Below are 25,795 nucleotides of genomic sequence, written 5' to 3'. Positions count from 1 at the left end.
TATGATGAACCTGCAAATAAAAGAGAGATATTTTATCTGATGACTCAAGTCTATTTATTGGGCCTGATCCACCAATCCTCGTGACAAAATGGTAGCAGAGGATGGTTGGTAAGGCCCAGCGATCCCAAGCCACAAGACAAGGACCCATACCTACCTGCAGAATGGCGACACCCCCGAAGCAACGGGAAAGCAACCCATCGGACTCGCCAGGGAAGGCAGGAACCTCAACCACCCCCAAAACCACCATGACGGAAGAAAAGGGGGAGATCGAGAAAAGGAAAAGGGCCCACCACGATGACCAAGAAGAAGAAGAGCTGCGACTCGACGTCCTGCAGCTGTTGAAGGAGCGAGCCGGCGACAAAAACCTCCTTGCCGACTTGAGGAGCTTCATAATCGACCGCGAGGTGGCAAGGAGCGAAGGAGACTCGGACTCTGAACTCGAGGAGCTGGACTCGGTGAGTGGATCGCCCGGCCACCGAGCCCCAAAGCCCCGCTCTAAATTTGAAACGGCGGCCATCTTTGTCCACGTGGTCGGACAAGATGGCCGACCTCCAACCAATCGGCAGCCAGGATTCAAAATGGCCGGCGCGCGAAAAATGCCGGACCATGAATCATGAAGAAAGTGACCGGGGAGAGGGGGCAGAATCGGACTCGGACCCCTGGTACACCCCCAGCGAGCGGCAAGTAGATAGGGCCATGAAGACCCTTGCCGCAGCCTTTGGCCCAGGCTTCAAAATTACAAAGGAGAAACCGGGGAGGCCGAAACGGAAGGAGGGGCAGGGAGAGGTGCAACGGAGCACCCACCAGAGAGCCACCGACACCCATGCCAGCTCACCAGCCCACCTTCGCACCCCAGGGACACCGCGCCTCCGATCGCCTAAGCCGCGCACCCCGGATCGCGGGGACTGGGGCAGCTACTTACCGCCGTCGCCGGAGCCTCAGCGCCGCCAGGATCTTCGCCTCGGGGAAGCAGCTGCAAGACGACGCCTTCCGGACCACACCTGGACCCCCAAGACCGAAGCCGAGGCCTACCCGACTGACAGAGGCCTCTACACCGGAGCCGCGATGAATAGTCCTTCCACGACGACGGCAGGGCTGAAATGGACTCCAAAGCGTTAAGGTTGAGGGATGGAAAGAGAATCATCCCAAGATAAGAATAGGTTCACTGACGCAAAGAGAGGCCAGATACCTGCATGACGCTGAACAGACAGTAGACAGACCGGTCAGGTCAACCAGAAACCAACTACCAAGAAGGCTAAATGATTACGTGATGCACGTGCACACGAATCACGTTACACCAAACTCCTACGAAGAGGTATTGAGACTACCCCAGGAGGAGAGGGCAAAGTGGGAGCTAGCCATGGCCAAAGAACTGGACAGCCTGAGGAAGCTAGAGGTCTACACCCCAACCAAAGTCCCAGAGGGCAAGAGCGCAATAGGCACCCGATGGATCTTCAAGGTCAAGAACTTAGAGGGTGGCCAAAGCCTATACAAAGCAAGATTAGTTGCCCAGGGGTTTGCTCAAAGGTTTCCAGAGGACTACACTGACACATATTCACCCACCGTAAGAACAGAGAGCGTCAAAAGCGCCTTGGTCATTGCATCCCTGCTAGGGCTGGAGGTACACCAGTTTGACGTGCAGACCGCCTACTTGCACGCCAACCTAGATAAAGAAATATACATCAGAGCGCCCCACAGCAAAGAAACCAGCAGGGGGGACACCTGGTTACTTCACAAGAGCCTGTACGGGCTAAAGCAATCAGGCAAACGCTGGTACGAATGCCTGATGGAGGCCCTGAAGTCTATGGGATTCACGGCGACCATAGCTGACAACTGTTTCTTCACCAGGAAAGAGGGGGACTCACCAGAATACATCCTAGTTTACGTGGATGACATACTATATATCAGCAAACACGAAGGGAACCGCGACACCTTCGCCAGCAGACTGGGCAAACACTTCACCCTAAAATACCTTGGAAGGATAAATCGGTACCTGGGGGTACAAGTCAACCAAACACCAAAAGGTTTCCAACTGTCACAGAAAGAGAAAATAGAAGAGTTACTCCATAAGTGCAACATGGCAGACGCCAAGGGATGTGATTCACCCATGCAGACGGACTTCCTAAAAGACATGCATAATGAATCACCCGGATTTGAAGACAACACACTGTACAGGTCAGTCATAGGCTCCCTCCTGTACATCGCTAACTGGACAAGACCGGACATTGCTCTATCAGTTAATTTATTGTCCAAGCACGTGAGCAAACCCACCACATACCACTGGGACGCGGTGAAAAGAGTACTAAGATACCTAAAACAAAGTGCCAATGCATGCCTAACCCTAGAACCTGAAAAATCCGACGAACCCATCCTCTCCTGCTACGCCGATGCTGACTGGGCCGGAGATGCCAAAGGCCGGAAAAGCACGTCTGGGTACATATTCTACCTAAATAACAGTCCGGTGCATTGGTACACAGGTAAACAAATCTTGGTGGCAACCTCGACTACTGAAGCTGAGTACATATGCCTCTCCAAAGCTGCCAACAATCTCATCTGGTTCGACGACCTACTCGCCAGCGTGTGGAGAGAACCAGCTTACCCAATAAATATCTACGAAGATAACAAGGCCGCCATAGAAATATCCATGTCCGACGCTGTAGGGCAAAGGTCAAGGCACATAGACATAAAGTATAAGCACGTTAGACAGCTCTCCAGAATCGGTTTCATAAAGGCCATACACTGCGATACAGAAGAACAGACCGCAGACATACTCACAAAACCTCTACAGGGCAAACAACACTCACACTTAGTTTCCAAGCTCAACATCCACCTCAGGGTACCACCCAGCCAGTCAGGCCTACAGACACGGGTCAGGCATTTAGAGGGGGATTTGTCAGGCATAAATGCCCTACCCGTGCCAGGGATCAGCTATAGACTCAAGTCTATTTATTGGGCCTGATCCACCAATCCTCGTGACAGTTATATCCTCAAAATCTAGCAGAAATTTTAAGTGTCACACAGACTTTTAGATTAGAAGATGGTTGTCTCCTTCTGCAAAAGAAGCAAACACAATCCCAGTAGACTGTATGTTAGGATATGCATTTTACACCTGGAAGATAAAGGCCTAAATGCTAGTACGCTGGGCAAATTCTCAAGCACATTTGTAGGTTTATTATTAAAATGGAGGCTGAGCTGGAATGGCTGAATCCTCCAAGCAGCCTCCAGCATCACAATCAAGCCTCATTCCCACTTCTCTTCTATAATATATAAAAATGGCAGCATTGTCTCTAACACAGGAAGAAATGCATAGATGGAAATATATTTTTTTCTCAGACATTCATAATAGGCTATTGTAGTAAAAGTAGGAAAATAGTCCTGTGGTATCTTATATCTTCCTAAGCAACAGCTTTTTTTTCTTTAAAGACAAGACAAAAGCTGCATGAAAGCAATGAATTTATCCTTCAATTCCTAAACACTTCAAGAAGGATAGAGGGGGTGAGGAATTATGTTTTAAGAAACATGAAACAAAATTAATCCTCAACGAAAACCAAGCTCAGCACTTAATGATTCAAAATCTAAAGAAAAGAAAATATAATTCAGACAAGACATCCAAGACTGGCAATCCTTTACATGCTGGGGGAGAATAATTTTGGCCTGAAAGGACACTCCTGAACTTGGCCCCTCTCTCAATCCTCACCGTCTTTAGATTGCATAAACCCAACCCATCATAAACCATAAAAGTCCATTTTCAGGAACGAAGCCTGTGATTTATTACTCTTCTCATAAATAAAAGTGCAGGGTGGCTCAAAGGATTAAGGAAAAGGAGACCTATTCAGGGAATACTGGATCTGAATAAAATACCAGACATAAAAAGGGACTGAAAGCATACAGTTAGTAGATTAGTTATAACTTTTATTTATTTTAAACTAGCTTTAGTTGGGTGCACAGCAGTGGTGAAATCCATTTTTTTTACTACAGGTTCTGTGGACCTGGCTTGATGGGCATGGTGTGGCTTGGTGGGCATGGCAGGGGAAGGATACTGCAAAATCTCCATTCCCACCCCACTCCAGAGGAAGGATACTGCAAAATCCCCATTCTCTTCCCACTGCTGGGGGAAGGATATTGCAAAATCTCCATTCCCACCCCACTCTGGAGCCAGCCAGAGGTGGTATTTGCCGGTTCTCTGAACTGCTTAAAATTTCCACTACTGGTTCTCCAGAACCTGTCAGAACCTGCTGGATTTCACCCCTGGTGCACAGTTGGAGTGTGCTTTTAAGGGTCAGAACACCATACTCCTTTCTCTGTTTCCATTTTTATTGCATGTTTGGGAATATTCTATTCTCCATCAGAATGTCCTTGGAAAGAGAACTTTCAACATAATTTCACCCCCCACATATTTCAATTCACTCAAGATCACATTCCTAGCAACAAGCATTAGATCTCCTGAATAAATTTAGCAGATATAGGCGGGGGAGAGGCAAGGCTGAGAGTTGAAGCTTGGGAGACTCAAGGGTTGGAGTTTGATGGAAAGTATGTGTTAATTATCACAAAGCAACATTTAAATCACCAATTAATTCAGTTCCCTCACTGATTTTTTAGTTCTTTGATGACCCCATAACATAAATTCAACATTGACTTTTTCAGTCAAACTAAGACCTGGAGACATCCATTCCTGGTAGAACATTTATAGTAAATACAAGTTAAGCCCGTTTACTGTGCAAAAAAGGTTGCAGTTCCAGCCGACTGTGATATCACATGGCTCCAATATGACTGAGGGACAAAATGAAATGTTTGTTCCAGGCACTTGATTGTTGGATGCTACTAAAATTGGAGGGAACTGACTAACTCTTAAATATACACCCACAGCATCAACATAACAGTTTTCTTCAAGAGTCCAAGATGCCTCATGTCCATTCTTTTTGATTTGACAGAGACCTCTAGTGGTGATAATGAAGGCCTCTCTTACTTGCTTTCTTCTAGTCATTGCCAATATTTGCAACGGGGTCCTTCAAACTGTTTGAATGACAAAAGATATTAGAAAATAAATGCGAGCATAACAATTTATGCTTACATTTATATGCCCCTATAAGCCACCCAGAGTTGCCTTGTGACAAGATGGGCAGTAAATAAAGTTTAATCAATATATAAAGAAATTAATAGTTTAGGATATGGGCAAGTCTGCGCATATAATGCAAAGATAGAGAACTTGTTTTCATGCTGGCTTTTAGATCCTATGGCCAACAGGTTAAAGGCAGGTTTCAAATGTCACAGGTCTAGTGCCCCAAGTCAGGATCTCTTAACAGGGATAATCTTTAAAGTGAACAGGGGCAGTTTCATCAAAATTCCTCTTTTCGGTTAGAGAACACGGGAGACTCACGACACAGGATTTTGTATCACGCCAGGGTACACTCTTTGGCAAAATTTATCTCAAATATATTTAATGTATTTTAACATTCGGATTTTAATATACCAAATTGACTGCTTTTCTCTGCTTTGACTGTTATTTATCCACAGGAGAGGATTAATGGATTGTTTGCAGCTTCAGAGGCAGACACCCCCCACATACACACAAAATCTAGTCTTTCTTCATACCCAGCAGGATTTTGCAGGAGAAAACAGCAGAGTCAGGAGCAGGAAGATTTAGTGGCCTTTTAGTGCTAAAGAATTAATGCAAAACCTGAAACAGCCTTGAAGTATTTCAGACTAGAAACAATTTTAAATGAACAAAGCTGTGATTAAAGAGTGTGGTGCTAGTGAGAGTTGTACCTACTAGCCAAAAAAGTCCAGTATCCACCTAGTTTCTGTTTTGATGGACTGTACCACAACATATTGCCTTTCTGGGAACAGGGCTGGACAAATGCCAGAAACAGCAGTATTTGCATCTTTTCACTCAACAATTGCTGTACAGACTAACCCTCAGTGAATGCTACATTCTCCCTCCTCTTCCAATAAATGCTAGAAGAAAAATCAATTTCTCCCATTTTGGTTCATTAAGCAGCCATGAATGTAAGACACTCTTTTTTGCTACAATGGAGAAATGGAGCAAATATGTTTCCTGTTATGAAGCTGGTTCATCTGCAGGACTAGTTGATGATTAGTGCCTTGTAATTCTACATCTGGTTTGTGGTTAGTGACTCAATCAAAATTATGTCCACAATTTCAATCAGTGCCTTTTCTGGGAAAGTTATTCTTAAAATGAAACACTTTTTTCATTCATGCTTCACATATTTGGCAGCATCTACGAGAACTGCACATATTTTCAAGATATGCTCTGACTCTTTAACTTGTAGAAGGCTCTCCACTTCTTCCACCCCTGGAGTAACAAATCTGCACCTCCTGATCAAGGGAAACCATCTCAACCCAGCCACAAAGGTCAGTGGGTTGGTCATTATTTCTCAACCGAACTCATTTCACAAGATTATTATGTATGCTAAAAGGAACACAACTGCCCTCAATTCCTTGGGGAAAGGATAAGAGAGATGTGTGCTTGAAAAAAATAAATACAAATTCACTTTATTCAATGTGATTCATTGCAGAAAGCACCCTCAAAACCATTGCAGTCCATTAATAGCACTTCAGGACTTTTCAGTTGCATTTAACCCTAGCACAAGTATGACCCACTAACCTCTTTTTTGAGCTAGGTCTTCATGAGGACACCTTCTTCTGGTTCCCAGCCAATATCAGAGATAAATTTAACTCATTCTCAATTATTCCAATTTTAAAGAAGCATTTTTTTATCAGATACAATGTGGATGTAAACTGCATGCTTCACCAACTGATGCGATCAGAACACTCCCCAGAAACTGTTCTTGCCCATTTTGCTTCAGGCAGTGAGTTCTCCCCTTAAATCTGCCAAGTTTATGGCTTGAAGCCCTCAATGAGGAGAATAACAGCTGACCAGGTATGGAAGTGAGAAGGAGCTGCGTAATAAAGTGGAAGACAACCAGATTTTTCTCTGCCTTCATGGGCAACTCTTCCTGAACAGGCAACTGTTGTTTGAGCTAACCCACATGAAACACTTACAACAAAATCAAAGTGAGTTTTGACAGATGTCTAAACTTCTTTACCTTGCCATCTGTCAAAATTTGCTTCCTCGGTGTCACCATCCTACATCAGTGGGACTAGTGGGTGTTTTTCTGCTGACTGGTGATCTTAAGTGGGAACAGAGGAAAAGAATGCCAGGAAACACACCAATTCTTGTCCTTAACATGTTCTGCACATTATAAAGAACAGCATGCCCTTGATAGGATCACAAGTGCAAATTTTACACTATATCAATATAGTTTTGTACCAGCTCAAGGACTGGTGGATAGCATTTCAGCCATCAGGAAAACACCCGTTACCATATAGTTCTTCTTTCACTTTATTTGCTTGCACAATAAGCCAAATATGAACTATTTTTCATTTCAAGGGAAAATAATAGTACAAGTATGATGCAATTAGTTTGGAGTTTCTAATTAAGAATGCTATCCTTTTCAGCTGAAAAATCTGGCAATGTTGTCTTTTAACTACCCTATTTGATTTACTACGTTTCCCCAAAAATAAAACCCTGTCTTATATGTTTTTTTGAACCCTGAAATAAGCCCTTGGCCTTACTGCCATGCGCTCAAAAGCCCGATTGGGTTTATTATCAGGGGATGTCTTATTTTGGGGGAAACAGGGTACTACAACCATATGTACTTAGTTGTAAACATATGCCGAGGACAAATTAGTTGGTATTCCAGTAGGATGATCAGTGAAAAAGAAAACGAGACCCTTGTACTTCCATCAGATTTGTGGAAAAATGAAACAAAATTCTGAGTTCCAAAATATAGGAAAGTCCTCTTTTATTTTAAAATCCAATCATTTATTTATTCACTTATTAGATTTATATGCTGCCCATCTTGTCTAGAGTGCATCTGATTCATTCATACTGACAATCATATTGAGAAAACCAATTATTTGGATATCAGAAGAAACTGAAGAGTTTGAGCTTTGATTCTTGGCAAAATATATCTTGATTCTTATGAAGTAAGGATTAGCAGAACAGCAAAGATATTACCCTCTTTTTCCCTAACAAAATGTCATATGCTAAATAAATAATTCCCAATGAAAGAAGAAAAAACTTAAGAAAAGCTATGCTGAATCAGACCAAAGACTTACCTGGTAACTGGTTTAGCCCTATTTCCACAGTAAACGAGCAGACACCTTTGAGAAACCATCAGACAAAACATAAAACTTAAATAAAACATAAATAAAACTTTCTCCCATTTCTGCTGTCCATTACAAATGCCAAGTGAACAAGTTCCGGTTACCCTCCTCAAACATTTACATATGGCTTCATTGGGTCATCTCAGGTTGTAGCATTTTGAAGCCTATCTACTCTCTCCACACAATATTTAAGGTTTCCTTGACCCCTTCTTCTGAACATTTTGCAAGGTACCCTTCACATGGGAACAGCTCTTTTCTTCCTTCAGTTGCCCTTTTTCTTTACACATTTTCTAGCTAGTCCATATCCTTTATAATACTGCCTGAACTATTATCTTTCAAGTGATCTTTGGCCTACCCAAGTTACCTTTTGTGGTTGTACTTGTCACCCGATCCCTTTTCACCTTTCCTCCCAAGCCAGCATCTATTATCCTATTCATGTTAATGACTGTAACTATTCACTTCACAGCCATATAAATCCTAAAATTCTTTGATGTATAACTAGCTTGGGTGCAATCTAATCTAAAGACATCCCAGAGTTATTTGCAGAGGCCAGGTATTTGGGCAATCCTCCATTTCTCATTGCTAGGTATTTGCAGGCTGTTAAGAAAGCTGAGGATCAGTTCTTTAACATTCCTTACCATGTACCTATCACTTCATTATTCCTCATCATTCTTAGTACCGGTAACTAACATCTGTTTTAAATGGAAAAAGATCCTCACTTGTGTTTCTCCTGTGCATCAATCACCACCCCTTAACCTGTCTTTGGCAGAACACAACAAATTTAAATTGCTGAAATGATATTAAGTTGCCTGTTAAACAGGATTCAAGTATATATTTCTCACAAGAACAGAACAATTCTCCACACGAGAACCTGCCTTTTTCAAAACAGACACAATTGCTTCAGTATCAGATCAAGTCAGTATTGTTTGGGCTCATAAGCCACAAAGACGTGGTTAGTACAGACTGGAAGAGAACCAAAGAATGTTATGACTGTAGATTAGACAAAGAGTTTTAAAAAAAAAAGGAAAGGAAAGAACTATTGCAGAAAAAAGGTAGCAAAGCATTCCCATATTGTTCTGCAAATTTGCATGAATGTGTACCAGTATTTGGAACAGTGATGTTCAAACTTGGCAATTTTAAGATTTATTTTTTTTATTTATTTAAAACTTGAATCTAGCCATCTATCTTTCAACCAACTCTAGCAGGGAAATCTGGAAGCTGAAGTCCACATATTTTAAAGTTGCCAAATCTAATAAACACTGATTTAGACACCAAGAACTGAGCTTGATTCAAGGGAATTTTATCTTCACCATCATAACCCCACCATCCCTTTTCTAGTTAGTAACAACCAGCTAAGAATCTTTCTGTATATATAGGAAATTAGTATTGTTTGCCCTAATCTATGTCCCTTTATAACTATTGTCAACATTAAAATTGGCCACTGATTATCCTTAATTCCATACCATTTATGAAGAACTTTAAAAATTCTGGTCCCAATCCAGATGCAAGGGGATTCTGTATCTTCTACAGTATTTCAAGAATGAAACATTTCTTTCTTTTTTAAAAAGATTAAAGAACATCCTTTCTTTAGTTACAAAAGTTACTCATCCATGCATACCTGAAACTTTTAAAAGTTCAGGTAAATAATGCCAACTACATTAGCCTATCCATATATCTTTCTGACTTGTTCCAGACTATATACCTTACTTAGCAAAATGGCTAGGTTCACCTTTGAGAAATAAGGGCTCCCCCACTACAAAGTCTTCTCTACACATTCTGGAGTCAGCAGAAAATTATACCAGGATGACATTTGCTGTCTCCATTTGCCAATCACTACTCTGCCTCTATTCCAGAGGTGGGTTTCAGCAGGTTCTGACCAGTTCTGGAGAACAGGTAGCGGAAATTTTGAGTAGTTTGGAGAACCAGTAAATACTACCTCTCACTGACTCCGCCCCCATCTATTCTCTGCCTCTCGAGTCCCAGCTGATTGGGGAGGAAATGGGGATTTTGCAGTAACCTTCCTCTGGAGTGGGGTGGGAATGGCGATTTTACAGTATCCTTCCCCTGTCATGCCACCAAGCCATGCCCATCAAGCCATGCCACGCCCACCAAGCCACACCCACAGAACCAGTAGTAAAAAAATTTGAAACCCATCACTGCTCTATTCCCTTGGTTTTACCTCATGGCTCAATAGCACTGTCCTGATTTTGCTATGCAGGATGTGAGAAGCAAAGGGATTAATAGTTGATTCCTCTGCCTCTGCTGTCCACCCTCTTCAGCATGTCCCTAAAAAGGGAGAAGAACACCTGCCAGCAACATTATTGCACAAAAGACAGGAATGAAATAGGTCTGGCTAAAGGACCATGTCTCATTTCTAGGCTTGTGCCTGTTTCCTTAACTACCCCCATTCTGCTATAGCCTAGCCTGAATAAGATTAAAAAAAAAATGTTTGGAATCCAAAAGGAGCCAAGTCACAAGCAGCATTTTAATTTAAGATTTCTCTCCTCTTCTTCTCCTTATATAGGCAACAAATGCCAACTTCTGGATTCCTCTGTGTTCTGTTTGGGAAGCAACAGCCCCATCACTCAATTGTTTCATTATTTTAATCTTGTGCTCAACCTGTCAGGACCACAAAGTTAAAGCACTTACAGTACTGCTGGCCAAGCAACCCAACCCTCTTGTGCTATTTTGACAGACTATTTTAACTTTACTATTTACTGGATACCATATGTACTCAGCTGGGGGAGGGCTCCCTTAGCATACCAAAAGAATCTATATGCTAAAAAAAGCTCCAATGCGCTCAACAAATCTGAAAGACCAGCACAACATAGCACTGTCTGCCACAACCAGCACGGAGTGGAAAGGAAAGGAGTCCACATTTGGGTTTAAATGGTCAATAAGAGCCGTGATGGTGCAGTGGTTAGTACTACAAGCTAATTCTGCCAATTGCCAGCAGTTCGATTTCACTGGCTCAAGGTTGACTCAGCCTTCCATCCTTCCGAGGTTGATAAATTGAGGACCCAGATTGTTGGGGGCAATATGTTGACTCTGTAAACCGCTTAGAGAGAGCTATAAAACATTGTGAAGTGATATATAAGTCTAAGTGCTACTACTATTGCTATTGTTCTGATCCTGTCAATTCTTAAGCTCCAGACTCTGCTTTCAACATAATAGAGAAGATTTTGCATACTACAATGATGGCTGCTTTTAAACATCAAATGAGGAGGATGCTATTTTAACATTGCTAAGCATGACTTAAGCCTGGATCATTCATAACCTCATCACGGGAACATGGCAAGAAAAAAAAAACATGTTGCAACATAGTTAGGTACAAGTAGGGAAATCATAATACGATTTGATTTTTTTGAGTGTGGGAAAGCAGAAGAATCAGCTACCCCCAACCTTCTTAATTCAAGGCCAAATTCCTCTGTCAGTTAAAGTGTTTATTAACCCAACTCTTCAGTGGCTAATTCTTGTTTCCTCTTCTGACTATAGAATCAGGTCTAACATATATATAACAGTTGCAGGAATTGGATAGGTGTAATTTAAAGAAAAGAAGAACTAGGGTGATATGACAACAGTGGTCCAATATTTAATGGGCTGCCAAAAAGAAGGTGGGGGGGGGAGGTTCAACTTATTCTCCAAAGCACCTGAAGGCAGGAGAAGAAGGAATGAATGGAAACTAATCAAGGAGAGAACCGACCTAGAACTAAGGAGGGATTTCCTGACAGTTACAATTAATTAGTGGAACAAGTTGACTTCAGAAGTTGTAGGTGCTCCAACACTGGAGATTTTAAAGAAGAGATTGGAGTGACATGATTAGATTAGATTAGATTAGATTTATCTGAAATACTGTTATTCTTCTACCGAACATGCCTGTCCAATATCCAACCGCAACCTTATCCATATTTAACTGGGTCACCCCCGAGATCTACTGTATGTTTCCGCCGTAGCAACATGTAGACAGTTAGAATATGTTCGACGAAATTATTCTCCATAACATTTAATTAGCCGCAAAAAAAAAAGGGGGGGGGCTCTTCGTGGTCCTCTGAGAATGTTGCATCTCTTACATCTCTGTTCCAGGGCAATCGATCTCTCTTGCAATTGCTCCAAATACTCTTTCTCAAAAAGCAACCGGGCGATCACTGCAAATTAATTACCGCGGATAGTTTAGCGCCACCTAAGCAATCGCTGTACTCGGCTCCTGCATAGGAACAAGCAACCCGCGTTCAACAGCGTATTACTCATCCCACTTTCTGATGATAGCAAGTTCTACGTGACGCCTGCGCAGTTGGAATCGCTTTGGGCTGATTCCGCCCTCTCGCCATTGGCTGGGCAACAAAAGTTCCGAGCGGCCATTTTAGAAACATTCCCTTTCGCGGAAGGCCACGTTTCTTTCTTCTAGCCCCGCCGCTTGTCACGTGCCGCAAGCAGCGGTTGCTGGAGTAGCGTCGCCCGTGCTGATTGGCTGACGGCCTTTCCCGCCGTCCCTCGCGACGGAGGCGGACGGCTCCTCTTGACGGCAGCAGGTTGGTCGTTGCTCGTTCTTTCCCTGCTCGGTGATGGCGGGGGCCGGGTTGGGGCTGCCGTGGTTGGTGTCCGCCTTGTTAGTGCTGAGTGGGGTGCGAGGTAATGGAGACTTTCCGGGGATCTTCTTGTGGCCTCTTTTCCTTTCTCATCTCTCGGCTCCCCGGCTTGTTTGTGGGCCCTTCCGAGGACCTTCCCTCGTGTGGCCCGCATTTCTTTCTTCTCTCCCGGAGATTTCTTCAGCTAGTTTTCAGGCAGTTTCCTCAGCCCAGTTTCATTTTGCTCCTCCCTCCTTCCCTCTAGTGAATATAATTCGTAGATAGTCCTAATAGTCAAAATAATTAGGGATTATGGAGTTTGTAGTCCTGATAGATAAATATGGTAGATATCTGGGATGGGGAGTTTGTTAAGGGAGGAGACGCCTCGCTGAGGTACCTATTGTGCTCTAAAATTATTTCATTAGAAAAATTCTGAAGACTTTTTTTTTTTTAACTGTCTCGTGTCTAAGCAGGCAAGATAGGTTAAAATGGAGGCAGGAACTATGGAGAAGACAGAACAACTAGATTTTAAAAGGTTGGTTTTATTGTTCATGCACTGCTCAAAACATATTTGATTGTTTAAATCGCTACCCATGAATGCAGTATGAGACCATGAAGCTCAGTAAGGACTTCAGTTCCTTAAGCATCTCATTGAATGGCCTAGCTTTCCAACTTCAAGTACTAATATTTTGATAAAATTATTTTTCTTTCCTGGCAGGTGAAACATGCACGGAACCAGTTATCTCCCCATCCTATTATACTACCTCAGATGCTGTTATTTCTTCTGAAACCGTCTTTGTTGTTGAGATCTCCCTCACCTGTAAAAATGGAGCACAAGTAAGTGCCTGAATGGGTTTTTTTTTTTTTTTCATTTTAAAGGAAATACAATCTCAAAAATTTGCCACAGATATAATAAATTATGTTATAAGTGATTATGATAGGACAGTGAATCTGTCCCATTATGTGCATGGTTTTGGATTTATGGTAGGTCCCTTTCCATGGACTTCCCATAGTGGACTCCATGCCAGAGAAACTTGTCTCCTCGAACCATTGGCTGGTCTGAATTACTGTAGTCCTAGCTTCTGATGTGGGTGGTACATTTAAAAACAACAGAAAAGTAGCCATCTGAGTTCTTTTATTGATAAAAAAAACTTGAGTCCCTTCTCCACTGGATTTTCTATTAAAGGCAAGCTTAGAGGGCGTGCTGGCATTTGTTCTGATGGCAAGGAATGAGATCTGTCTTTCCTGTTATTTCAGGTTCCTGTTGTAGATAATTAAGATGAGAGATTGTATAGATTTCTGTTACTCTGATACCCATTGCATTTTTTTCTGTAGAATGTGGCCCTCTATGCAGATGTCAATGGCAAGCAATTCCCTGTTACACGGGGTCAGGATGTTGGTCGCTATCAGGTAAGAATAAACATGATTCCTGCTAGTCAATATCATTTTGCGAAACACTTGAATTCAATTTTTATGGAATTAGTGAAAATAAAATTCTGCCTTGGTTTCATTATTAAAAATATAGACAGAAGAAATTGTCATATACAAAATCTGGTTCACAGTTTGGGTTTAAAATATGAACTATCTTACAATCTTTCATTGTGATATGAAAATGGTGCAACATATAAGGTAACTTGTAGGCAAAATTGGATTTTGTCTGTGTTGGAAGCAGCCTGGAAGTTTGATTAAATAAGTGACATAACAATGGTTAGATTTAATAGGATTAACGGCATTTGAGATTAGTGATAAAGAATAAGTTGCCAATCCTTAAACCATATAGCTTTGGATAAGGAAGGCAGTGGTTTTGTGCCATAAATGCATGGCTCTAGTTTTGTGGAGGGTCTGATTCTGTGAGTCCCTCCTTCTTTCCATGCTAAAGGAAATTGCCATTCCGAACCATTGGCTAGTTTGGTTTATTATAGCCCTGGCTACTGAAGTGAGTGGTACATCTCTGTTAATGTCTTTGGGTGTGCTTTTATATACCTGTACTATCAAAAGAAGACAGTTTCTCTCATGGCTGATCCTGTATCTTTTTTTGGGGGGAGGACAGGTTTCTTGGAGCATGGAACATAAGCTGGCTCGCTCGGGCACCTATGAGGTGAAGTTTTTTGATGAGGAGTCCTATAGTATCTTGCGCAAGGTGAGATTGTACTGATGGATGGAAGGAAAAGATACAAGTAGATTTTGTAGACTATGCAGATTTGTGATCATATAGGAATAGGGGAAGCAAATGTTTACATCTTACTATTAAAGTTGGCAGCTTGACTTTTTTTTCAGTAGCTGGATGCCCCATGAATTACAGGTAGTCTTTGACTTATGACCACAACATGATGTTATTAAGCAAGACATTTAAGTGGATTTTGCCCCATTTTACGACTTTTCTTGCCATAGTTTTTAAGTGAATCACTGCAACTGTTAACTGAGTAACTCGGTTGTTAAGTGAACCTGACTTCCCCATTGACTCTGCTTGTCTGAAAGTTGCAAAAGGTGATCACATGACCCCAGGGCCTGTCATAAATATGAATCAGTTGCCAAATGTCTGAATTTTGATAGATCACAGGGATGCTGCCATGGTTGTAAGTAAAAAATGGTCATGTCACCTTTTTCAATGCTGTTGCAACTTTGAACAATCACTAAATGAACTGTTGTAAATTGAGGACTACCTGTAATCTCATACTGCCTTCTATTATGTGAAAAAAAAATGGCATGGTTCTAAGTAAAAATACAATATTTCCTTTATTAATGATATACCGTGGCATGTCTATACACACTTGGAACTGAGACTGAGGCATCTTTCTTGATCAGATGGCCCCTGGAAATTAAAATTTAAGAACTAACTCACCTACTTTGACATTGAACTGAAAACACAGTCCTTGTATTCTATTTCACTGCTAGATGTATTGTCTACCATGCTTTCCTCTGCTAGTTGTATTTATGTAGTGTCTCCAGTGTAAGTAGATGATGATGCTATCAGGAAATTACATCATGGGCCTTTGGTTAATTAATTAAAGCCTTAACTCAGCTGTTAATTCTTTTCCCTCCATCTTAGGCTCAGCGCAACAATGAGGATGTCTCGGAGATCAAACCCCTTTTTACAGTCAGTGTGGATCATCGGGTGAGTGCAGCTTCTGTGGGTATGGAGCTGCTATAATAGGTGGCCAATGCAACCAAGTCAGACATTCAATACTACTACATTTACATAAACCAGGCCATTTATAGCATATGCTATTTTCTGACTGCAGTTTGTGTATTCTATGATGGTTTCTTTAGTTAGTTGAACAACTCTACTTACAACCAGTCGCTTAGCTTATTTAAGATCCAATTACAAAGTTTCAACAGCTGCCCACCCCATGCCCATGGTCACATAATTACTTCTTCGGCGCTCAGCAACAAGCCTGCATTTACAGTGTCACATAGTCACATGATCATGATTGATTATTTTTTTGCCAAAAGCTGGCATTTACTTCTTGTTTGGGGCAAAAATGCCCCATTGCAAACAGTGGGTTGGCTTAATGCCTGCTGCAGAAAAGGTCATAAGATAGTCAACAGAAGACCTGCTTTATGACGCCACAGCTTATGATTGTAATGGACTACCTGTTTGCTTGAAAACGTGCTGCAAAGTTATAATGCTCCCAATTCCCAAGGAGAAGCACTTAGGATTTTATCCAGAGATAGATGAGATAAAAACTATATACACTATTAAAAGTGGAGGGAATGTGATGTGAAAAGGCCAGTTCATAATGAAAACTTAATATATTTTTAGTTTAGCAGGGATTGTAGGGTTAGCTATAGTTAATGGGGTAGGGAAAGGATGTGTGTATCATTTGGTGCATGTTCGCAGAAGTCCAGCCTCTTAATATGTCTAAACAGGTTGCATTCAGAATTGAGATTTGCTGTGTCATAGAAGACACAGAAACAATATAAAAAAGCTTTCTATATTAGCAAGCACAAAATGGCTGCCAGAGATTATTGTATCTGTATATAAAATGGCTGCCATAATGGGCCACTCATGCATCAGAGATTTCATAGCAAACTAGTGAAGTTGAAAAGTTTCTCCCAGATGTGTATACTGCAAGCATATATGCCAGACCTGCCCAGAAAGTTCAGTGGTTTTCCCTAATAGGCTGCATTTGGGGCTTTATCTTTACTATTCTTAAATCTTTACTATTTCAAAAGTTTAGCCCTGCTCAGTATTGGTAGGTTTGTTTGTGGTCCTTTGTTTTGCTAAGTAATGGAGAAAATGAAGAAAATAGAAAAATGACACTATTGCAGGGTTGATCTACTTAATTATTCCACAGTTTTATTACTTGATTGGGGTTTCTCACACCCCAGACAGGCCATATCTAGGCGTAGTTCCTTATGTTTAGGTGACATATCCTGATACAACTCACCCCTCTGCTACTACAGTTTAGTCCCTTGTAGCCCAGACAAGTTAAAAAGCATGGTACAGTACCCAGAAAATTCAGTTCCACCATTTCTTATTCATTCCTTGTAATCATGTTGTTTATTCAATATGTTTTTCTTCTTTTCACCTTCCATTTGCAGGGTGCCTGGAGTGGACCATGGGTCTCCACTGAGGTATTGGCAGCATTAATTGGTATTCTGGTATATTATATGGCATTCACTGCTAAGAGCAACATCCAAGCATAAAGCACTTCAATAAACTCTCTATACCAACTTCACTGCTTTCTGCCTTTTCTTTAGAAAGTAAAGATTTTCCCTACTGTGTCTTCAGAAATACCCGTGTGGCTTGTCAGCATCATTAATTTCCATCTCATGTTTTGGTTTGAAGTAGGTCAGAATTATAACAGTGTTAGAGCTGCTTGTGGTCTGATCAAAGTGCATTTGCTGATGATTTTGCCACCTTTCAAAGTAGGGTTTTTTGAGACTCAAACTCTGCCTAAACAAAGAGCTGAAAAGACCCAATAAAGCAAATGCTTTCCATGGAACTGGAGTCCTGGAAAGAAGCAGAGGACACACACATACCCTAAAGGTGCATACTTTGCCAAGCTAACGTTCTGAATTGTGGCTGGCTTAATATTAGGGATTGGCTGTGGTAGCTGATTGGCTGAGCCACTCCTGAGTTAAGGCCCATTTTCCTTTGCCTTAATCCCATTAAGCAATGCATCTCTGGGTGCAGTCATAATTAAGTTACAGCTCATTATCGAATGACTGCAGCTCCTGGCATGAGCCACTGCAGCCAGGGTGGGATTATCTCATTGCTCTAAAATTATATTCATGCCAGATTATAAAGGGGAAAGCAGTTACGTAGAATGCATGGCTATCCTTAGATTTGTAATATTTGCTACTTCTACAGTCCAGTCAGATTTTTAGCTGCTGCAATCTTCATCTGAACCAGTTAGGAAGTCAGATTCAGACCAATGAATAATATTATGATTCCTTATTTGTTCCCTATGACTATCATTAAGTGTTGTACCTTATGATTCTTGACAAATGTATCTTTTATGTACACTGAGAGTGTATGCACTAAGACAATTCCTTGTGTGTCCAATCACACTTTGCCAATAAAGAATTCTTTTCTAAATAAACTAAAGGAATATAAATATTGTTTCAATTTTTTCAGGAAAGGTTCATAATGGAACTTGCTACTACCATAATTATAGACCATATTTATTTCTCTGTCTACTTGTCTCTAATATAGGTAGTCCTTGTTTAGCAACCACAGCCAGGACCAACAACTAGATTGTTAAGTGGTCACTAAGTGAATAGTCATGTGATTGTGTTTTTGATCTTCAGCTTTCCTTTGTTTTTCAGAACTGCAAAGATTGTAAATGTGGTCATTGGTCACAAAGTTACTTTTTCACTACAATTGTAACTGCGGACAGTTGCTGCTGGGGCAGTCACTAAGCAAGGACTTCTTATAAATGAAATAGGCAATGGGTTCCATTTTAACATAGAAATAAATTCAAAAAATGGTGATAGGGCTTCATGCATAAGATAGTATGATTGGTGCTTCCTATAAGGTAGAAGTACATTTGCATCCTAACCAGTTTCCCAAGTACTGGACAGTTTCTATTCCTTCTACTGGGGTGTCACCTGGAGTGGGTATCACAAGCCCTGAAGCCTGTAATTGATTATTTAAATAGTAGCTCATTTGAAGGCTTGTGTGTTTATTTTGCATTGCCACTGTTTTAAAGTGGAATGGAAGTTAGCATGCTTTCTCTGTGGTATTACAAGGCAACTTTTTAATCCTGGATGTAATTTTTATAAAATCTTGCTTAAATGGTAAGGGTTTTTTTTTCTTTCACAAAAAACTCTGAGAATTGTGTTTTGAATGCAATACTTTTTCCTTAATGCAAAATTGATTCCAGAGTTTATAGAAGAACAAGATACAGATCTGTGTGATGCAATATAAAAGCTAATACTAATATAAAGATGATGTGGAGATACTGGAGTATCTTCACTGTTCCCTTTTGGTCACTGTCCTGTATTTTAAATTGTAAATTTTGCCGTGATCTAAAGTTATCTTAAATTATGTTCAACAGCCAAGCAAGGCCTTTGGTTCATCCAGCATACAGCTGGCTGGAACTCTGTCAAGGGCATAACTCAACAAGTTTCAGGGATATATCCCAATTACCTGAGTCCTTTTTAAGTGGATTTGATTGATCCAGAATACATGCATGTTTTTTATGATATTGGAGGATATTCAGAAAATATGAATATGTTCGATTACTAGGGTTTCAGGAATTATTCCACTGCTAGTATATTTCAGAAATGACCCAATTCACACAGTACATATTCTAAGATGATATTTGGTTTATTTGATTTTGGCTTAATGTGAATTCTGTGAACTTAACCACTTCTAGTCCATGAACTCTGGATCACGACTTAGTGTAATTTTAAAAAATGTTGCTTATAATTTAAAAAGGTTGCTTGCCTCACATTAATTGCTCAACCCATGTTTATTTAATAAAGCATTATTATGAGATTCAAAATCTCATAAAGCTTTATTAAATAAAATGGGTTGAGCAATTATTGTGAGGCAAGCAATCCTTTGCTGGCTTGCGAATCACAATGCATTTTGGGTAGACATTGGTGGTAATGATATTAAGTAGGTGAGGTCAGAACACCTAGACTTAAGATTTTCCATGTTTTTGATGGGGAAGAGAACTTGCAACTGGGAAACTTCAGGTTGCTCGACCTGACAGAATGCAATCGGTAAACCTAGTCATTGGCTGGAGTCACATTGTATCATAATAATGTTGGGGTTACTTTATGAGTCAACATGTCATGTAAACTTGGAAAAATTGATTAATTCCATAAATGGTGCTTCTGTTAACTAAGCTTGCCATACAAGTTAGCTGCTGTGTACTGTGAATTAACATTTTCACCCTTTTCCACTCCTGTTGCTTTTATGGTACCATCTGCCTTCCCACAAACGCCCATTGGCAATGCTGGCTTAACACATATGTGCTTACTGTATAATAGCGATGTTCTACAGCATCAATGGCTTTACTAATTTTACACAGCCAGCACCAGTTTCAAAAGTATGTTGCTAATTTGTGTAACTTGGTTTCAATGATTAAAAACATTTTTTTTTTAAATTTTTATTGTAACAATGTAATTTCAGCCTCAGGTACAAGGTTTGCTACAAGCTTTCCATTGCAAAACCTCCCTATGCTAAGCTACTGCCTCTTCCTGAGCTGGGAGGGAAGGGCAGTGACATGGTAGAAAATGCAGGAAGGGAGCACTTGGTCACTTGTGGATTGAGCCGCCAGGGCTCGGACCTCCATCCTGGGAGAAATTTAAAAAATGTAAAATCACAATCACAAAAGAGGAAAGAGAGAAAGAAGAAAGATGTCACAACATCCCAATTTGGGAAGACAGGAAGGGTTCATTGGTCCTGTTGATGGCGATGAGCCTCCTTTTCTTGTGCTCTGCACATTGTCTATAGATGAAAATTGGTTCTTTGTGCTTCAGGATGGGATTGGCATGGACCAAAGCTTGGCAAAAGCTTTCCCATAAGTGAAAGGGGACAACAGACTTGCACAATTGCCTTCAATATAGATGGTGCACACATCAGGAAAACAGACTTTACTCCCTAGCAGGCTTGGTGGCCTATTTTGCCCCCTAGTCCTTAAGGCAGGAAGGGATGCTGGGCTTGTCACACTCTAAATTTGGTTTAGAGAGGAGGGCTCTTTGAGCCCACAGAGTACAAATAGTAAAAGGTCCCAAGTATATTCAAAGAGCAATCGTCCTATTAATCAAGGAGGAAACAGCTGTGTTTATTCTACTTTCTCCAGTCTGGCCAGGAGACAATGGTGCAGCTTCCCTCCAGTGTTCTTTCTTACACACTCAAACAGTAGTGACTGAAAGCAGCGGGTTGTAAACTCTGCGGCCATCTGCTGAGCGAGTGCCGTGAGCCAACATTTCTTGGATGGTAATCCAGTTGTCCAAGATACGCCGACTCCGTTTCTTCATGGTTTTACGATGGCTCAGTGCCAAGATGTTGACCTCACCAGAAACCCCTCGAGCCTCACTTCCTTCCCTTTCTCTCAAGCACTCCAGCCGACTCTGCATCATAAACTCACGGCGTTTCCGTTGCTCACGAGCTCGAATCAAGTGCTGTTTCCGTTCCTCCTTGCTCCAGTAACGTCCCATCTTCATCTCACTGACCGCATCATCATCTGTCGTCATGCCGCTGCGTTCCTCGCGGATCTTCATGGCCCTGGCTTTGAGCAGCCGGTCCCTCACCGGTCTCTTGGCCACGTAGCGAGTGCCATCACTACGGACTTTCACTTTCCACTCCATGCGGGGTTCTGCTTTGCTCCCAAGCGAGTCCTTGCAAATGCTGGCTAAGCTCATGGGGCTGATGGGAGCAGGTAGCTCTTCCCGCTGACGTCGACTCAAATAAGGGCTGCTTTCCCCAGTTGCCTTGGGGCTGCGCCGCACCCGTTCTTCCCGGCGGAACTTAGGGTGTGGGGGAGAAGGAGGAGCTGTGCGGTTGAGATTGGGGGTCTCAGCCAAGCGACGCAAGGGGCTTTCCAATAAGGGGGTGCTCCGACAACTTTCTCCAGTGTTGTAGGCACTCGTGCTGTCCTTATCTGAGCGTTCTGGCAGTTCAGTGATGTCTGACAGTTCGTGCTTCTTAGGTTCCCCTTCCAAGGTATAAAGCCCTTCCTCCTCAAGCAGCCAGGCCTTCATGCAGCGTTCACGGAGCTGTTGCATCTTCTGTGCTCGCAAGATGTTGCGGCACTTAAACTCCAGGTGGCGAAGCTCCTCCTCTAGCAGAGCCACCTCGTTGCGGTTGACATCCAGGGCAGCGCTCACTAGCCCTGGTTCATTGCCATTCTCTAAATGACACTTGAGCTCCAGCAGCTCACGGTATCGTTCGTACTCTTCATCGGTAAGTCCTGGCATCAGGTCTGTGCCCACAGCACTAGGAAGCTCCCCTGCCAGGAGGGAGTCCATGCTATAATGGAAGTCCCGAGGCTGGAGGCTAGGTCCAAATTTGCGCAGGCTGCCTGGCGTGTTGGCGGCACTGGGTGCTTCATCTCCTAGCAGGTCATGTTCAGAGCTCTCCTCGTTGCGGGTACTTTCATCTGTCCGGCCAACTCCACTGTCCAGTTCCTGGCTGTTAGTCAGAGGTGTGGCTGCATCCCCAGAAGGCTTTTCTTGTAGTGGTTCCTCCTAAGAAAAAGAGGGAGAGGGCATCATTCAGGGAAATCTGCTCTAGATTTTGGCCCAGAATTTCCTATCTGACACTTTTATGCCAGCCTTAGTCCCTTTCAGCTAAACTCTTAGATTTGAATTTGGCAAAGACTGAGGGATCAGTTGTACATTCCCAATTAACTGAAAAATGGATGAAAGATTTAACTCCCTTTACCAAGATATGGACAACCACAAAAGCACTGCCACAGCTTTCTTCGTATTCATCTCATCTCTTGACTACAAAGGCTTCTCTGCCCCTTTCATCTCACAGCAAAAAGAGATGAATGACAAAAACAGTCCATTAGGCAAGTCCTTGGCTGAAATTAATGCAGCTCTGGGTCCATTTTAGGCTTCCACGATCTATTTTGCATTTAGTTAAGTCAGATGGGAAATTGTGCTTTGGGAGATAATCAATTCCCCACTGCATCCTATGATCTATAGTATACACTGAGATGACCTTACATACACAAAATTCCGTATATATCTGAGTTACTTTCCTTCACGTAGCCTAACAATGTAAGTATTACTGTATACAATTGGGTGTACAGGGAACAGTTACGATTGTCATGGGAGCTCTACATATTCTCAAACAATCTGGAGTCAGGTTTTCTTGTCGGCCTATTACAAATCAACCAACAGTCTGCCAGAAGATCTCAACCTCCTTTTTTGTGTACCAATCAAAGAGCAAACAAGTGGAAGTGAGCAGACTTGATAATGCTGCTGGCCCTTTTCATAAATTGAAAAAAAGGGGATGATCAAATTCCTATGGAAAAGATATGCAGCTAGCTTTGCCCTGTGGAGGCAAAGGAAGCAAAACCTTACTGTGAATTTGTTAACTTCCACTTTTAAACCACATACCTGCTGGTCTGGGGGAGAAAGCAGCCGTTGCGGTTTTATTCCAGCTTCATGGTCAGAACCAAAGTCATCTAAGAAATCCTCACGGTCACTGTCCTTCCAACGTTTGGACAGCTGGAATGGTGAACACAGTCAGAATGAAAAAGGCCAGGAATTCCAGTTTCTATTTTCCATCCCAGGTTCTTTCAAGGTGCCCAATCTTCATCAGCTTGATTATTTGCTACTAGCCTGTGCTCTAGTAGCTACTAAGAACAACCAATACAGAAACATATTTTACCCAAATTGTATGATGCATTTAATTTCTAAGCTCATTTCCTTTCAAGTACTTGTGAAATTTGCTTATTAAAGGGTTTTTTCCTCTTCAAGTACTACAATTCACACTAAGAATAAAACCAGAGATTTCCTTGTCAAATGCACTTTCCAAAACCAGCATCAGGACAATTGACAATTGAAATCTAAATTCAAATTCTTTTATTATTTGCACTTAGGCCCCATGTACCAAAATTTGTGTAGACAAGATCATACTTGAGCTTTGAGTGGTGTGCTATGGATTGTTCTCCAATCAAGTAAAGGGGAGAACAAATAAATGAGGTTGGCAAACGTCAAAGGATAAATCTAATTTAATTTAAATGCAATTGATTATTTGCAATTAATCTGCTAGCTCCCCAACTATTCAATAATTTTCCCATGGTTTGTCATCTTAATTTTGAAGAATTTGTATGTAACAAGTTATCTTGCCAAATTAGCTTCCCCCCCCCTTTGTGATTAGCTAACTTGTTTAGCAGGCTGAGATAAGTAGTATTCTTACTCTCAGCAAAACATTTGATGAACTGTCTAATGGGATTCTAATGACCAAATCAATGAAATGTGTGCTGGATGGCATGACAGGTAAATGGGCATGTTGCTAGTTTTAGAATTGTGCTCATCAATGGTTTCTCATCAAAAGAGATCTGGAGATTACCCATATGTACTCTGAACAACTGTTTTTAGTGAGTAGATGGCAGAAGCAATGCTTTCGCAGCTGCTTGCAATCAACTGGGAGTCACAGTTTTCATCATGCTCTGAGCTATAAATGCAGCATTTCATGGATTCAAGGCTCAACTAAACCTAATTTTTAAAATCACTTTGGAGCTGTCCCCCCCCCCTTTATTGTTTCAATCAGAGGTTGAGAAATCTTTGGAACTGCAAGTTTGCCAGTCATTGAGTAATTTCTCTTCAATCCTTTTAAAAAATGTGTTTCCAGCTTTGTAAGATTTTTAGTTTTTACTGTTTTTTGCAATACACAGGAAAGAGGTGATTATCAAATTGGTTTTGGCAGGATTTTAAATGCTATGACTTTGGAGGAATTTGATTTTAAAAAAGACTTTGAAGTTAATTGGAAAAATCTTCTGGCATGGGAAAAAATTATCTTGTTTAAATTTCAAGCTGAATATGGGATTGAAGGTTGATTAATAGAGAGCAGAAGATGGCTACTTTAAAGGAAATGTTTGTTTTGTGGATTCAAGATGTATTTGAGCTTTTTAACTCTATACCGGCACCAAAAGTTATAGAAAGACAAACAAGTTCCTTTGAAAATAACTAAACTGGATCTTAAAATGGACTTAAAATTATAGCTTAAAAAAAATAAAAAAAAGAGATGGAAATATTAGATTTACAAATGAAATTGGATTATCATGTAACAATTTTAAAAGATATACAAATAATATATCAAAGGAGCGATCTCTTTTTAAGCAAAATATATGAGACTTAATTGGAATTATGGGAATTATAAATGGACTTGGATAAAGATGACAAGAATTTCAAAATAATAGATAAAGATAGTAGAAGAAAACAGAATTTTATCCATGGGACTTAAGGATGGGCAGGAAGAAGGAGAAAAAAAAATATAAAATTGGTTTATTTGAGTATGGATAAATGAGTTGCCATCTCTGGTGATGCTTAATGGTTATTTTGATTAGACTGGGTTTTTTTTTTGGGTGGGGGGAATGCTTACCTGGGTGTAATGGATTACTTTGAAATATCTACATTATTATTTTTGATATGTAAATAAGGCATTATGATTTCTGGTAATATTAAATAATTTTTATTTTTTTTCAAATTTTTTGTTAGTTGAGATTAGATTTTGATTATTATAGAGAAGGATGAGGGGGAGTAAATTAAATGGAAAGGGGGACTATATAATGCTTTTAGGTATTTCTATTAATTTTTACTGGACCATTTCTGATTAATAAGAATAATTGAAGATTTACAGATTTATAGAAAGGGTGAGGTATGAAATGAAGATGTATTTGGCTGTATTTTAAGAGACAGTGGTAAGTTAATAATGTTGAATATATTTGCTGGAAATGAAGGAGAAAGTAACTTTTTCTTACAACTTCCTTTCAGGGGCTTTTTTTCTATTTTTTCTATTTTTTCTGTTTCTTTTCATAAATGTAATTTTGTATTAGGTTCTTATATTAGATTTGTCTGTTTAATATCATTCTTAATACCGTGTTTCCCTGAAAATAGCGCTT

General features: G+C 41.0%; 2 protein-coding genes and 1 non-coding gene across 4 annotated transcripts in view; 2 read left to right on the top strand and 1 right to left on the bottom strand.

Annotated features, from left to right (window-relative positions):
- Positions 1 to 12,599: 12,599 nt before the first annotated feature.
- On the top strand, positions 12,600 to 17,433 carry SSR4 (signal sequence receptor subunit 4). The gene is made up of 6 exons (XM_034434206.3): positions 12,600 to 12,819; positions 13,474 to 13,592; positions 14,091 to 14,165; positions 14,806 to 14,895; positions 15,805 to 15,870; positions 17,301 to 17,433. The coding sequence occupies exons 1-6, from the start codon at positions 12,753 to 12,755 to the stop codon at positions 17,403 to 17,405; spliced, it is 522 nt and encodes a 173-aa protein (XP_034290097.1). The 5' UTR covers positions 12,600 to 12,752; the 3' UTR covers positions 17,406 to 17,433.
- Positions 13,721 to 13,857, top strand: LOC117675665 (small nucleolar RNA SNORA42/SNORA80 family). The gene has a single exon (XR_004594259.2). It is a non-coding gene; the product is annotated as a small nucleolar RNA SNORA42/SNORA80 family (small nucleolar RNA).
- A 2,079-nt stretch (positions 17,434 to 19,512) lies between the features above and the next one.
- Positions 19,513 to 25,795, bottom strand: part of PDZD4 (PDZ domain containing 4) — a 32,005-nt gene continuing 25,722 nt past the window's right edge. For both annotated transcript variants that reach the window (XM_034434207.3, XM_034434208.3), the window contains exons 7-8: positions 23,286 to 23,396; positions 19,513 to 22,406 (exon numbers count right to left, since the gene is read on the bottom strand). In XM_034434207.3, the coding sequence (XP_034290098.1) occupies positions 21,072 to 22,406; positions 23,286 to 23,396 (1,446 nt within the window). In that variant the 3' untranslated portion in view covers positions 19,513 to 21,071. The remainder of the gene's footprint in view (positions 22,407 to 23,285; positions 23,397 to 25,795) is intronic.

Source organism: Pantherophis guttatus, chromosome 2, assembly GCF_059756535.1.
Source record: "Pantherophis guttatus breed Tessera chromosome 2, ASM5975653v1, whole genome shotgun sequence".
Taxonomy (NCBI): Eukaryota; Metazoa; Chordata; class Lepidosauria; order Squamata; family Colubridae; genus Pantherophis; species Pantherophis guttatus.
This window is presented reverse-complemented; position numbering and strand designations above follow the sequence as displayed.

Excerpts from the sequence above, each read along its gene's own strand:
- SSR4 (XM_034434206.3), top strand. The coding sequence starts at position 12,753 with ATGGCGGGGGCCGGGTTGGGGCTGCCGTGGTTGGTGTCCGCCTTGTTA. Across the intron at positions 12,820-13,473 it reads AGTGCTGAGTGGGGTGCGAG|GTGAAACATGCACGGAACCA; the intron begins GTAATGGAGACT and ends CTTTCCTGGCAG. Across the intron at positions 14,166-14,805 it reads AGGATGTTGGTCGCTATCAG|GTTTCTTGGAGCATGGAACA; the intron begins GTAAGAATAAAC and ends GGGGGAGGACAG.